This window comes from Acomys russatus, chromosome 4 (assembly GCF_903995435.1).
Source record: "Acomys russatus chromosome 4, mAcoRus1.1, whole genome shotgun sequence".
NCBI classification, from domain to species: domain Eukaryota; kingdom Metazoa; phylum Chordata; class Mammalia; order Rodentia; family Muridae; genus Acomys; species Acomys russatus.
Genome location: NC_067140.1, coordinates 47,178,702 through 47,194,521, shown reverse-complemented (window position 1 = coordinate 47,194,521; position 15,820 = coordinate 47,178,702). Strand labels below are relative to the sequence as shown.

General features: G+C 36.9%; 1 protein-coding gene across 4 annotated transcripts in view; it reads left to right on the top strand.

Moving 5' to 3' along the window:
* Positions 1 to 9,919, top strand: part of Bbox1 (gamma-butyrobetaine hydroxylase 1) — a 50,543-nt gene extending 40,624 nt beyond the window's left edge. For all 4 annotated transcript variants that reach the window (XM_051144312.1, XM_051144313.1, XM_051144310.1 and 1 more), the window contains exons 6-8: positions 2,919 to 3,115; positions 5,819 to 5,985; positions 9,397 to 9,919. In XM_051144312.1, coding sequence (XP_051000269.1) covers positions 2,919 to 3,115; positions 5,819 to 5,985; positions 9,397 to 9,557 — 525 coding nt within the window. In that variant the 3' untranslated portion in view covers positions 9,558 to 9,919. The remainder of the gene's footprint in view (positions 1 to 2,918; positions 3,116 to 5,818; positions 5,986 to 9,396) is intronic.
* Positions 9,920 to 15,820: the final 5,901 nt, after the last annotated feature.

Here is a 15,820-nt window from a genome sequence, read left to right as displayed (position 1 = left end):
ATTATTATGCTGATTATAAAAGACCACATGATGTCTCTGAAGCAAATGATGACAGAGAAATAACTCCTCTGATCACCTTTTTGGGTGGGAGCTGGAGAAGGAGAGATACAGCGAGGCTTTTCCAGAACGTGGTTCAGGGACGCTAAACCACTCAATGCATTCTGTCTGTTAATGACTGCTTGGAGACATCGAATGCAGAACAACTTAAAGAATAAAACTGCATAGCTAAAAGTCCTACTTGAACTTTTGAACTATGCTTTTGCTGTTTCTGAATTTAAGTTTGTTTCTAAGTTAAAACTGAAATCCTAAGGGGAAAAAAATAGTATATGGCTTCCTAAGTATACCAGGAGCATAATAGAGTGATTGGCATCTTCTTAGTATTTTATGTTTTCTCAGACTCTTAGGAGTCCTTTTAGGTAGACAAGCTTCTTCATGCCTTGCTGTATTAGACAGGGACACTAAGCATAATGCTTTTCTAGGATGACTACCAATGAATGAGGAACCAGGACTTGAACCTACATCTCTGCCTAAGTGTTTAACACACCATTATGATTCAGAACTGGAGTTACTAACTTCCATAATATATAATGTGATAGTTATATAGACATTGTTGTATTTTTAAAATGCTTCAAGGACTGAATATTATACTTCTTTATCAAAATTTAAAACATCTTCTGCATCATGGAGAAACAAAAGATCTGCATCTAGAGAAGCCATGAAGTGCAGCAAAGTATCCAGAGCCAATGGCTTTCTGTAGTGTTTAAATAATGAATTCCTGACATGTTTTCACTCTAGCAGATAAACATATATTCTGTAACTTCCATTTTTAATTATGAAAAAAATTTTAGTACCAAAATTTTATCTTTTCTTTAACAAATAGACAAGGTAAATGTTCTTCTCAGTATATTTGAAATGATCTGGAAAATGAGTTTCATAGTGAGGGTTTGGATTGATCAGGCTGAAGAGCTATATTTTAAATGACACACAGATGTTGCTTTGTTCACTTTTTTCTCTAGGCCAAAAGTCACATGCTTCCATAAGGAAATATTTAGAAAGGAATTTTTTATTCTGAATGATTTATGTGAAATAAAATTGGGTTTTATACATGACAGGAGTATGTTTAGCTTTTAGATTAGTGGTGAAAATGTTGTCAGACTCCATAATCTATTTTCTTTTATAAGATTGTGTTAAAACACAACTACACAAAAGGAGATATTATTTGGCCTAGTCATATTTAAAAGATATCAACTGGCCTTTTAAAAACTAAAATGTGAATCAGTGGGTCCATTATGGCAAAATCCGGAGGAATTTAACTGCTGTGATTCTCCTGAGGACAAAGTTGTGTTCCTATGTCTTTTGGAGCTCTGTAGACTTGCAGCCAACATGGCTGTTTCTCCTTTGTTTCATCATGTTGCCTGATCTTTCCTTGACCTGTTGAGATGAGTTTTCTAAAATGACTTGTTCAGTTTATGCACATGTTTTTCAAGGTTACAATGTGCCTTCATTTAAATATTTAATCGTTACTAATTTGTTTGAGTTATCTTCCAACATTGGGAAATAGGAATTGACTTGTTGCATATGTATATACATAAAAACCTAAGACTGGATTTCTAAGATTGCTAGGAGATTGCTGAAAGGAGAGGGACTTCTTGTGTTTTGGATTTGTGGCATATGGACCAAAGTTTGAACCCCATCTTTATCACATATTAACTGAATTTTATTATGTACTTTGACATCTCTGTCTTTCAATCTATCTGCAAAATGAAGTCAAGTTTATAAAATTCTAAGTACTATTATAAAAAGTAATGTACATGAAACAATTAGCATTTGATAACAATTTGTGTATAAAATCTTAAGAATTGGGGAAAAGCACGATGGCTTAGTGGATAAAACACCTGCCAGGCATGTGGGAGAATTACAGTTTGGATCCCTACATGCAGCCATCATGTAATTCCAGCATTTATAAAACATACCCAGGAACCATACCAGGTTCAACTGAAAACCCTGCCTCAATAAATAAAGTGGAGAGCAATAAAAGGAACCCCTCTATTCAGGCCTCTACACACGTGTGCTCATGTTCACATACACTCACACACACATGTACCCACATGCATGCAAACATGTATACACACACACAGACATGCAAAAAGGTTATATGGAATACAATTCTAAATTAAATCATTCAGCCACAATAACTATATTTCACATGTACCATGGCCATGTGGAACTGGTGATGACTATATTACACAACAAAGGAAAATATGTTCATCACTGCAGAAAGTCTTGATGGCCACTGTTCTCTAGACCATCTATGGAGAAAACCAAGCTAAATTAACAATCTTCTCACTAACACTGATATCCACCCAAGTATGGATATTCGGTCACATTTTCTTCTTTCATTCTTCAGTTCAGTTCGTATTGTATCCAGAACCAATGGCACTTATACACAGCATAAAGTGCATGAACCCTTCATCTGACAATGTAGACTGTTGATGGCAAAAGCCAAGTTATCCTTCCAGTCTGGCCTGCTTCTCCCACTATAATGCTTTGCTGTAGCCAAAGTTGTTGTTGTTGTTGTTGTTAATCCAGTAAACATATATTTTCCAGACCAATAGTCACAGTCACCTATTTGCATTCTCATTCTACTTCCTGCTGTGCTCCCTGTCTACAACTGGTTTGACCTGTGCCGTACTTGGGAACATTATTCTCATGTGCATGTCCTCAATTGCAGCAGGCTTGAATTATATAGCATTATTGTCAGCAATCTTTCACCTCTAGTACCCCTCAATCCTAGCATAAGAGAACAGATATTTTTTTAAGTTTATTGATTTTTAATTTTTCACTTTTGAATATTTAACATACTAACTTTTAAATTTAGGTGACTTTGTTTTTAATTGTTTCTTCATTTCTCCTTATAGGTTCAGCTTCTGCACTGTATAAAGCAAACAGTCACAGGAGGTGACTCTGAAATTGTAGATGGGTTTCATGTGTGCCAAAAACTCAAGGAAAAGAACCCTCAGGCTTTCTACATTCTGTCCTCCACCTTCGTGGATTTTACAGACATTGGAGTGGATTATTGTGATTTCTCTGTGCAATCTAAGCACAAGATCATAGAGTGAGTGGTCTTACAAATTCCCTGAAGTTGAAACAATTGACCTAATGTTTAAACAGCAGAAATCTTTAACTAAGTCCAAGGTTTTGGTTTAATAAGTTGCTAGAAGAAAAATGAAAAATATTTTGGCATTTAAAAAGTTGCTAAATGACATAAAATTTGTTCCCAATCAATATTAAAATTTTTGGTAGCTAAGAATTTATATATACTTAATTTTTAAGTATAAATTCTACCTTGTCATAGTCAATGTGATTATATCTGTTAGAACATTTATAGCTGGAAGTGAAAGAATATAGCTGAAGACAGATCCATCAAGGAATTAAGACCTGCCAACCAGAAGTTGTTGCTTTTTCCTTCTTAGTTTTGCCATATTATTTTGGCCTCATTTTCAAAGTTAATTCTCACAAACTCCAAGTTTTTCATCATCCTTTATGCTATCAAGGATAGCTTTGTTTTTCAAAAATGGTGACAGAACTAGACAATGCTCTGCTCAGTCTAAGTCTGTCCGTTAATTAAATATATGACATCCAAAAAATACAGTGCAAGGCAATTCTCAAATGAAAAGTTACATCTGTGTCCTTTTGTGCTCACTAAGTGAGTGCAGTACAGCCCAGGCTACACAGAGAAACCCTATCTCAAAAAACAAACAAAAAAGTTATAATTAAGTGACATTAAAGAAGTCAGGCATGGAGGCGCAGTTCTTTAATCCCAGCACTTGAGAGGCAGAGGCAGGCAGGTCTCTGAGTTCAAGGCCAGTCGGGTCTGCAGAGTAAGTTCCCGGACAGCCAGGGCTACACAAAGAAACCCTGTCTCAAAAAAATTATCACCATTCAAAAATTAGTTATCACCATGCTGTCTGTTCCAGAAGGCTGTGGAAATGCTCTTTGGCTGTAACCAGATCCCCTGTGCATGCCAGAAGTAGAATCTTTCATTTCAGCTGCATGAGCTAAGACTGAAACACGCACAGAAAGCACTAAGTCTGTGGAAATCATACTTATGTCCTAAGTATGCTGCTTTATGTCACACTTTTTTCTTCACTGTGAGTATGCGATGAAGAATTTCTTATTTTTCTTGGCTGTCTTGGTTCTTCTTAATTAAAATATTTTTTCTTTTTCTTTTTTGATTTTTTTTCATTTTTATTTATTTATTTATTTATTTATTTATTTATTTTGTACATTGGTGTCTTGACTGCATGTATGTCTACGTGAGGGTGTCAGATCCCCTGGAACAGGAGTTACAGACAGTTGTGAACTGCCATGTGAGTGCTAGGAATTGAACATGTGTCCTCTGGAAGAGCAGTCAGTGCTCTTAACTGCTGAGCCATCTCTCTTTTTTTTTTTTCTTTTTTCTTTTTTTTTTTTTATGTCAGTTAACTACTCTCTGTCTCTCTCACTTTGTATGTATTTATATATGTATGTATGTATGTATATATGTACCTAGCTGTGTATAGATGTGTATGTGTGAATGTCCCTGTGAAGGCTGTAGGATCTTCATCCGTTATTCTTCAACTTTTTTAGACAGGGTCTTTCATTGAACCTCACACTTCCGCAGCAAGCACTCCTCTATCCTACTTTTTTCTCTAACATAATTATTCTCTCTTTGGGGGAGAGGGTGAGACATGGTTTCTCTCTTTAGCCCTGGCTGTCCTGAAACTCAGTCTGCAGACAGAGGTGAATTCAGATAACCATCTCCCCAATGCTGGGATTAAAGACATGTGCCACCGTGCTTAGCTTATAATTTTTGTGAGCATAAAATGACACAGATTTAACTTTTCATATAAGATTGCCTTGCATTGTATTTTTACTATGTCGTGTATTTAATTAAACATCATTCAAAATTAGGAAGACTTAAACTTTAGAATCAATGTGCATTTTTCAGAAGAAATAGGCAAATACTACAGAGACAGCGCTGTTTCATTGCTATTAAACCCCTAGGCTGATTTACATATCTACACACACTTCGTTCCTTCAGTCAGCATCTGTTTACTGGAATCAAACCATGGCTTAGTGTTTGGGATACATTGATGGGACCTTCTAGAGCTTAGATTTAATGCAGGGGGATGCGTAAATTTCTCGGCCAAATTACAATAAATATTTAAAAAGAACATTGCATACTCTCAAGGCAAAGGAAAGCAGAGTAGGTGATAAAGGGGACCCCGGCTCCACACACTTGCTGAGGATGATGCCTGCAGTGCCAACCTCCCCGACTAATAGTTCAACAAGCTGCTGAACATACATAATATATGAAGAGAAATAAATGGTGTTCTGGAGAGGATGGATGGGAAAGGTGTAGAAAAGATAGGTTTCGGGAATAAATGTTAGATTAAAAGCACACCTGAGTTGCTCTCTGGTAACTGTGAGGTGAGAAATTTTCTCCTCTAGAGATATACCTCTATTCACAACTCATGTTGTGTTTGCCCCTGAGATCCTCATTCCTCACCCTCTGAGAAGCCTGTAGCACTGCAGCTAGCAGCTCGAGCCTTAGTTACAACTTGACAGTTAAATTCAAACATTACGTTGTAAAAATGCTAGTTGGGCTTTTAGTTTGATATAAACAGGTATACTATGCATAATGGGTACATGTATCTAAACCACATCACCCCATTATGTTTAATTTGTACATTGTTATGTGTGCTGCATTTCAGACATAGCTTCCCAGAGAAACCGGCCCTTACTAGATGTTAATTTTGCCTCGTAAACAAAACAGGTTGGACGATAAGGGCCAAGTGGTTCGCATCAACTTCAACAATGCAACCAGAGACACTGTCTTTGATGTTCCCGTTGAAAGAGTTCAGCCTTTCTACGCTGCCCTGAAAGAGTTTGTTGACCTCATGCACAGCAAAGAATACAAGTACACCTTCAAGATGAATCCAGGTGGGTGTAGCAAAATGGCATCCAGACTGCTACTCAGCAGGCTATTAGTGAACAACGGACTTGCCTAAATAGCAGACTCCGGACACCTCCACTTCTAGGATGTTGACTCCCCAGACTTAAAAACAGTTCTTTTTGCAAGCTCTCATGGAAATCCTAGCACATGAAATGTAGGAGTTTTCCAGCTAAGAATACTTCAAAGAGAGGCCAGATGAAGGCTAAGTCTAATATTGAGGCTGATTTCCATTCTCTGTCCTAATAGCTACCTTGCTAATAAGCTTTTTGAAAGTGCTTGTCACCTGTGTGCTTTCCTTATTTTATTAATGAAAACCACCATGGCTCAAATCTAAGAAGGGATGCTACTTTCCTTACACCAAATGCTGTATTATATTAAAGTCTCATGAGCACAAGCTAGATTCTAAGAAATAGTATAGAAATTACAATGTGACAACAGTCCACAGTCCTAAAAAGGCATTACTTCTCTCTCATGACAGAAAAATGATGTTTATTTTAAATCCTTCTATCTGGTTTAACAAAATTATCTTTGTAACTCCTGCTCCATACATGAGTAATGTTTATTGATAAAACTCACTCAAAGATAGGAATACTAAGATAAAGCAGGACTTTGCCTAGCCAGTGACTTGAAATGAATAAAGAAGTATTGATAATTTGTCTACATAATTTCTGATGATTATAAAGTGTCACCAAACTTGGGACATTTTTTTCTTGTTACTTATTTTTTTCTTTTTTTAATTTGTAATTTATATATTCACTTTACATCCCCATCATACTCCTCTCCATCCTCTATTCCTGGCCTCTCTCTCCTATTCTCTTTCCCCTATTTCCCCTCTCCTTTCTTCAGAAAAGGGGAGCCCCAACAACAACAACAACCCACCCCCACCGTTCCCACCCCCTACCCCCCACCCCCACACCCTGCGTATCAAGTCGTATTAGGACTGAGCTCCTCCTCCTCTACTGAGACAGGCAGGCAGCCTGATCAAAAGCAGACAACGGAGTCCATGTCATAGACAGCACCCGCTCAACTTACTAGGGGATCTACATGAAGCTCAAAATACCCATCAGTTACATATGTGTAGGTGGCCAAGGTCCAGTCCATGCATGCTCTTTCGTTGGTGGTTCCTTGTCTGTCAGCCCCCAAGAGTCTAGGTTAGTTGACTTTGTTGATGTTGAAGCATTCTTGCCTGCTGCCCATCCCCCTACCGAGTCCTTCTATCCCTCCCTCCACTCTTCCACAGGACCCCTGGAGCTCCACCTAATGCTTGACTGTGAATCTTAGCATCTGATTCTACCAGCTGCTGGGTGGGGCCTCTTAGAGAAGGGTTAAGTTAGGCTCCTGTCTGTAAACATAACAGAGTGTTAGGGATTGGCTCTCTCCCATGGAGTAGGGCACAGTTTTGGCCAGGCATTGGTTAGCATTCCCTCAGTCTCTGTCTTTATCTCTGCACATCTTGTAGGCAGGGTAGCTTTTGGTTTGAAGGTTTTGTAGGTGGATTGGTGTTCTCCTCTTACCTTTATAAGTCCTGCCTAGTTAGAAGATGGCCTCCTCAGTCTCTTTATCTCTCTGATAGAGACATCTCTATTCGTTCCCAGTAGCCTATCTTGTCACAGGTTTCCAGCTTTTCTCAGTGATGCGACCACCTTCAGTTTCCCTTTTCTCTCCAAGCCCTCAAACCTCCCCTCCCGCCTCTCCCTACATTGTGAATGTTTATCATGTATATGTTTTTGAGATACCTATATATTATGGAATGGCTAAATTGAGTTAATTAATAATGAACATTATTTTACATATCTATCAGTTTTCACAAAGAAAACATAAGATCTGCCTTCCTAGTGACTACAGCACGTCCTTATTGATGACAGTCACCATGTTGAACAACCTATCTGAATGCAAAGGTCTGCATGTTATTTGCAATAAAAGGCACAAGTTCTCGTTGCTGTTGGTTTGGCCACTTTGAACATTCATTTTATTGTTTTCTTTTTAAAGATTTTATTTAGTTCTTTATGTTTCTGAGCAATTGCCTGAAAGATTTTCTGTGCACTACACAAATAAAATGCTGACAGAGTCCAGAAAAGAACACCAAATCTCCAGCAAGAAGAGCTACAGACAATTCTGAGACACAATGTGAGCATTGGATATTGAGCAAGGATCCTCTGGAAGAGCAATTGTCTCAACTTCTGAGTCATCTCTCCAGTGTCTGAACATCCCTTCCTTCTCTTTCCTCCCCTCCGTTCCCCTTCCCTCCCTGCTATAGGATAAAGCCCCATCTTTAACTCCTGAGCTAGGCTTCAACAATATTCCTACCTCAGTCTCCTAAACAAATGCTACTGAAGGCACATATATTCCACACCTAGTTGAGTTGTTTTTAGAAATTTTCTTTGACATAGTAAAGTCCATAAATAGAACAAGATAACTCCATAAAGTCTTTGGCATGTGGTCAAAGCAGATTTATTTTAGGAGTGACACCACATAAAACAGAAACATCATGAGAAAATACACAAAAAAATAATAGAAGTTGTAATCCAAGCTTTACCATTTGGGTGCAGAGTAGCTTTGGGTAAATGTCTCAATCTAAGTTTTCTCATATGTGAAGAGATGAAATGCATCTTTCAGTTCAGTATTTCCTTTTTAAACTGTATATAAAATATGAAGAACATACAATTTTACTATAATTATAATTACTTGAAGCTCTTAAACTGGGAAAAATGCCCATTATTGATAAGTTTTTAAAAGTAGAATACAAAGGCTTTACACAGAGAAAACTCTTTTCTGCAACCATGTCCATGAAAGCCCATCAAGCTATGAGGTTCAAATGTCATGACACATATGGGAACCTTTGCTTATGGTTGTGTGCCCACAGATGGACCTAGCAAGTTCCAATGTATAGTTTCAACCCAATAGCCACACAGATGGCCTTGGCAAAACTAAAGGTGTCACAGAGAAAAATCAAGAAAGAATGTAGGAAAGGGACTGGATGTCATAGAGGGAGGCAGTGGTAGGAATGGGGGAGGAGTTAGAAGAGAGTAGAGAGATAGGCTAATTAAAATGCATTGTCTACATGTAAAATAACAATATAATAAAGTTCACAAAGTAACAAAATTAATTACTTTTTTAAAAGTAAATATGTAGTTTTGTTTATAAAAGAAAACATGCCGTTTTTTAGTGTAAACAGAGTAGTGATGGCATCTTGCATATTGCATTTTCTTGTTATTTGCTTTTTCAGTGAATACAGTTCATTCTTATTAATTATAATCACTATGTTGGACAACAGATATAAACATGGAGATTTTGTTATTTGCAACCAAAGGGATAATATCTAACTTGTAAATAATTATTCCTATCTTTGTAAATCATCTAAACACAAATTATTCATGTCAAAAAATTCTCTTAATTAGGCGATGTGATTACCTTCGACAACTGGCGCTTGCTTCATGGACGTCGTAGCTATGAGGCAGGAACTGAGATATCTCGCCATCTGGAAGGAGCGTATGCTGACTGGGATGTAGTGATGTCAAGGCTTCGTATTCTAAGACAGAGGATCAAGAATGGGAACTGAATCTCCTGGCCTTAAATTTTAGTACAAGTCCAATGACTGGATGTTGTTAACTATAGCCTCATTATTCTCCTATCATAATGAACAATACTTACATATTAATTTCTTTAAAAACTGAGCATGCCACTTCTCTCATCAGAGTATTCTTCCATGCAATCACATTCAACGTCAGCTTGTTAGATGTCCTGACAGATGGCTGTCTTAAAGCATCCCTTCTGTGGCTCACGTGCTCTGACTTCTTTTGCTTTCACAAGTGTCACCAGAACACCTACAGATAGTTTTGTATCAAACAAATCTTTCTGACAAATAAAGTGTTTTTGTACATAAATAAAGCTTGTGTTTCAAATAAAAGGCCTTAAAACATGTTTCTGCCCAGTTGCCTACATGGTCTCATTTATCGTGACTGCATATGTTAAGCATGCTTCAAAAGTCTTTGTATTTTCAGAGATCTGTTTTTCCTTTCATATTGCAGAATTTTGTTGCCCACGTTTACAGTGACTTCACTCACTTGATAATTCCAATATTTCTTGTCATGTTTAAATCATAAAAGTAAACCCAAGTATGCCAAATTAAAAGAAAACTCTAGTCTCCCTAAATTTGTCTTGGTTAGAGAAATAACCCCATAGACTATATGTGTTGTTCTTGCCTAATGATGGATCCTTTTTCCTCATTACTTGCCTTCAACTCATGAATCTGTAGGCAACCCATTCTGCTTACCTCTGGACAGCTTTACCTGCTGCTCTCATCCCACTGCATGACCACTAGTGATGGAACCCAGTTACCATAACTCATCACAAAGTTGTAGTCTGTTGAGCCTCCCATACAGGTAGGATAAAGGAGCTTTGGGATGCCAATCTGATGAGATTCTGGAGCATTTACATATTTCATTTTGTAGATATTTGACTCTATGTAAACGTTCTGTTTCTAGAAATGTTTTTTAATTAACTTTAGTTAGCATACAAAGTAGAGGTTTTCATTGTGGTAACATCATCTTAATACATATTTATGCATATTTCCATAGTTGTTTCCCTCAGTGGCTTTCCTCATTCCCATCATGACGGGTAAGGCTCTTAGCACTGTACTGACTAAGAATGGGAAGAGTAAACACTGTACCTCATTTCTAATTTTAGAGAAAAATCTGTCTTTCTCTATTAAGTATGATATTAGCTATAGGTTTATAATGTCTATCCTTTAATATTCAGGGGAATGTTTCTTCTTTTCATAGTTTCTTCTAACCTTTTATCATGAGGGAATACAAAGGCTTTTTTTTTTTTTAAATCTATTAAGACCACATGATTTCTGCTATAGCTTATCCATGTGCTATATTAATATTTATCTGTGTGTGTGTGTGCATGTGCATGTGCGTGTGCATGTGTGTGCTTGTGCATACACATATCCTTCTATCCCCACAACAAAACCAATTTTGTCTGCGTGTATGATCATTTTAAAAGTTCTTGAATACAGTTTATAAGAACTTTACTAGAAAGCTACATCTATGTTTATCATGATAATTAATCTGCAGACTTTTATTTGTTGGTTTATTTGTCTGCTGCTGTTGTGTGCTTATTTGGTTATGGCATCTGGACAATGTTCGCTTAGAGGGAATTTGTTAGTGTGCCTTCCTTTTCCAATTTGTCTACAACCTAAGAAAGACTGTGTCCACCTTTTTTGATGGTTTTGTAAAATTCAGCAGAGATTCCTTCTGGCCCTGAGCTCATCTTTCTAGTGATACTTGTTATTACCACTCAATCTTTCACTTTCTATGGATCTGTCAGATGTCTTCATATCCTCTTGACTGAATTTTGGTAAGGCATGTGTGTCTCGGAAGTCATCCATATCTTTGAGATTTTTCAAGTATTTTTGGAATACAAATTATCAAAGTTTTTACTAGTATCCTATAACTTATTTGGAAGTAGAAAAGACCTCAAATGTCTGGCACAGTGCCGAAGGTATTAAAATATTTGGTTTCACAGAATCCATTGTAACATGTGTAGTAGGGGGCATGTTTTTCTTCCTGGCCTCAAGTTCCCGGAATAATAACTCATGAAACTGAAATTATATTTATGAATACATAGGCCATATAGATACGTTTTTGTCTGACTAGCTCAAAACTTAACCCATTTATGCTAATATACATTCTGCTCAGGTAACATGCATCTATCCTCCTCACAATTTCCCAGATGAATCTCCAATGCCTGGATTTATCCCAGAATCCTTTCTGCCTACTGGATGTCTCACTTTCTATTCTACCCTTTTATATAGGCCATGGCTTGTTTCTTTTTTAATTGACAGATAATACACAAGATATTCTCTCTGCAAACATTCCTCTTTTCATTCCTAGTTTCATTAATTTCTGCCCTGTTTTTTACTTTCTGTGGTATATATGTGTTTGTGGATCTGTGCACATATAAGTGCATGTATGTACCCTTGGAGGCCAGAAGAGGGAGTCAGATATGCTGAAGCTGTAGTTATAGGCAGCTGTGAGCCATATGAAATGGGTGCTGGGAACTGAACTCAGGTACTCTGAAATAAAGGAAATGATATTAACTGCTGAGCCATATTACAGCCTGCTTTTCACTGATTTGGGAGGAATTGGACTTCCTTTTGTCTTCCTAGAGCCTTAAGTTGCATTATTAGGTTATTTTATTTGAAACACTTTTGTTCAATGTCAACACTTATATCTATAAACTTTTCTCTTAGAATGCCTTAGCTATATCTCTGATGTTCTGACAAGTTATACACTTTTCATTTGCTTCTAGGCTTATTTTTTTAATTTCTTCAATATCCAACAGACATTCAAAGTACATTGTTCAATCCTTGAATACTTGTGTAACTTTTATAGTTTCTTTTATTAATTTCTAGTTATATTTTTCTATACTCTAGTGAATTATAAAGATTATTTAAATTATTTCATATTTATTAATACCTGTCACCTAGACTATATCTGTTTTAGAGGTCTGGACAATGGGTGTGCATAAAGAGATAACAGGTGGCCTCTAAAGCAATGGCAAGCCTACAGTGCAATGGCTGTGCTATCTGAGGCAGGCATGCATTCAGAGCAGCCTTAGAATCCTATCATATATGGACATGTGCAGAGTGGCTGTAAAATCATTATCTGAAAAATATGTGCTTAGTGGAGTAACCATAGCTATATGGAGCGTAAGTGGAGTGGCTGATGGCAGTCTTGGTTATGGGATATCTCTGTGTGTAGGGGCACCAAAAGCATCTCCTTCTCCAGGGAAGTCTACAGAAATGATTTATGAAAGATCCTGGTACTTCCTGCAGTGTAATCCATGATGTCAACACTGATGAACATTATGAAAAGTATAAGGAATCCATGAAGTTTACAGGACTATTAAGATTCCAGTGACATCATCATCTTCTTCCACAGAGTAAACTACATGTGACCATGATGGCACTCCACATGGCATATGCAGACAGCCCCAGGTATTCTTGTACTTTCTATACATCTCCAGACTTCTGCTGAGTTCTTTATTGGTCCTTTGTCTGCAAGTTAGTCTCTTTCTTATGCTCCACTGTGTCACTATAAGTTCTTAATTGTATTCCTCATATTCCTCAAGGCTAAATATTTTTGTGGATAGCTTTCTATGCTTTTGAAAAGAAGTAAAGAGAATTCTGATATCTCCTACCCCATCTTCTTTGTGGCATGATTGCTACACTGCTTTTTAAAGCTATATAATTAATAGTAACTGATAGGTGAAGCTTATCAGTTTAGAATTTAGAATTGGATAGTGATTCTGTTTCCTTGTTTTTTCAGCCTTTTTTTTGTTCTAAAGATTTTATTTTATTGGCATATACATTTATATTATTATACATAAATAAAAAATTACATAAAGCAAGAAGAACCACAAAGCAATCAGGGATTATATAAATGTTACATTCATGGTGTTTTGGCTAATTGTATTTGGCAACCTTGTAGAAAACATCTTTCCTATCTTAGTGATTCTGAAATTCTGAATGAGAATCAATAGCTATCATATCTCATCCCTGTCAACTGAAAACATCTATCTAGGCTTAAAACATCTTAACCCCTAAACAACTAAGCTTAATTGTAAGACTAAACTATTTGGTCTTCCATCCCATCAGAGATTTGAGAAGGAATGAACTTAATTATTTGAATGAACCAGATGTGCAGGTTAGCAGCTTCCAAAATGAGAAAAAAAAAGTGACAGAGACAGTTTGCTGCCTGAACAGTCACCCAAAATTTTATATAACATTGGAGCATCATCTTCAGCCTTCTGGCCCAATATATCTGACAGACATATTTGTAAGGCAGGAACTATTGAGGACTCGGCTTACCCTGTCTTGGCTGAGTGTGGCCATCAACTCTGCCTTTATCCAGGCTTGCCCATTTTTAGGCAGAATTCTGTCTGTGGCAGAATCAAGGACATTTTGCTTAGTGGCTAATTTGCCACATTTGGTGATTCTGTTTCTTTAGTAGATAACTCTTATGGGAATTTCTATTGTTCTGTGTATGACTTCTTTAATATAGATATCAGGTCTTGCTTTGGTTCTTGGAAGGAAGGAATATTGCTCTCTACCTTCAACACTTTTGGTTGTGGCCAGGAATAAGGTCAAGGCTTTTTAGACATCATTAACTGACAGCTATCACAAGCACTTCGATGTGGTCATTGCAGCGCATCCAACATTTTAAACACACAACCTGAAATATGAAGGCAAATTTGCACGGGGGTGGAAAAGAAATGGGAAAATAGGTTTTTTTTCCATATGCATTTTTAGATTTATTGCATTCTTTTCCTTATCTGTCTTTGCCCCCAGCAGTGGACTCAGTGTGAAAGAATCTTTCCATGTATGATGTATTTTAAGGCAACTATGGTGGTAAAGAATTGAAGTTTTTAATAGGTGTGCTAAACAGGGATTAAAACTTATATATCCTAAAATAAAATGATATATTCACGTTTACTGAGTCTTCTGCATTTGTGGCCCACCATCAAACAGATGTGTACCTCTGTGTGACTAACGCAGAGCAACTCTTTGCAGGAAAACCAACAAATCTACATCAACCTATTGAAAGGCAAACCTTGTAATTTCCATCTGCAGATAAATACAAATCCTCTGCAGCTGGACCAGCACACTGACATTTCTTGGGAAAAACCACAATGATAATTGGGTTCAGCTTCAGTGACAACGTTTATTTTCAGTGTAGCTTCCTGACAATGAAAGTTTAACTCAGGCTTCCATTCACTAGATACATAAATAAAACCTGAATCTATCGCTGTACTCACTGCTAATGTCTTCTCATTATACTCATTTCAGTGATATGAGAACACTTACAACCGGTATTTTTCTGGTCATATCACAGGATCTACAGTGGAAACATCACTTTCTCCAAGAATAAAAAGATAGGAAAACTCATTCTTTTCTTAGCACTTATAAATTTTGGGTAATTTCCAAGTGAAAAATATGTATATCACAAAATGATGCTTTGCTTGTTTATTTGGCATCTCTTCAGTGAATGTCAGCTGGGTACCATGTATACCACGCATTGTAACTATGATGGTGCAAATGCCCATATGCTTGCCCAGGAAAGGGGGAAAAAACAGGGAATTAATTACGAAGAAAACTTTTGAACATGATTATGCTCAGTGCTTCCAGGAAAGATTTAGTTTATAAGGAAAACATATGGTAGGCAAGAGGCTGAGAAAGAAATATCGTTTTGGGGGCTGCCAGGGAGATCTGTTTGCCAAGGCCTGGTTATAGAGAATAAGGGAAGAGGGCCCTCTCTGGGTTTTCTCTTCGCTACTGGAGGACCACAATAAAGAAAATCTGCTGAATGAAGCAAGAGTGAATACTACATGTGTGTTAGACATCTCTGAAGAGTTTCAAGCAGGAGAAGAGTTTGGACCAGGATATCAGAGCACAGTGTGGCTCATGGACCACCTATAAGCAAAACCTGAATTTCCATTAGTGGAAAATTAACACTACTTACCAAAATAAGTTACGAACATAAGCTATATAACATTTTAAAAGTCTATCTGAAGCTCTAAAGTAATCTCATCTGTTGTTAATGACATTGTTATTTACACTTTAGGAAATAGTGAATTGAATGTTGTTTAAGAAACTAAAAAAAATAATAATAATAAGTCAGAGTGTTTCTTGGAGTGCTACTTCATTATTTCTAGAAAAAGAAAAAAAAAAAAAAAAAAAGTCTAGACTTATAAAACAGTTTCTGATTATCAGGCAAAAGTCCCATCATAACAGTTACATAAAAAATAATAATAAGG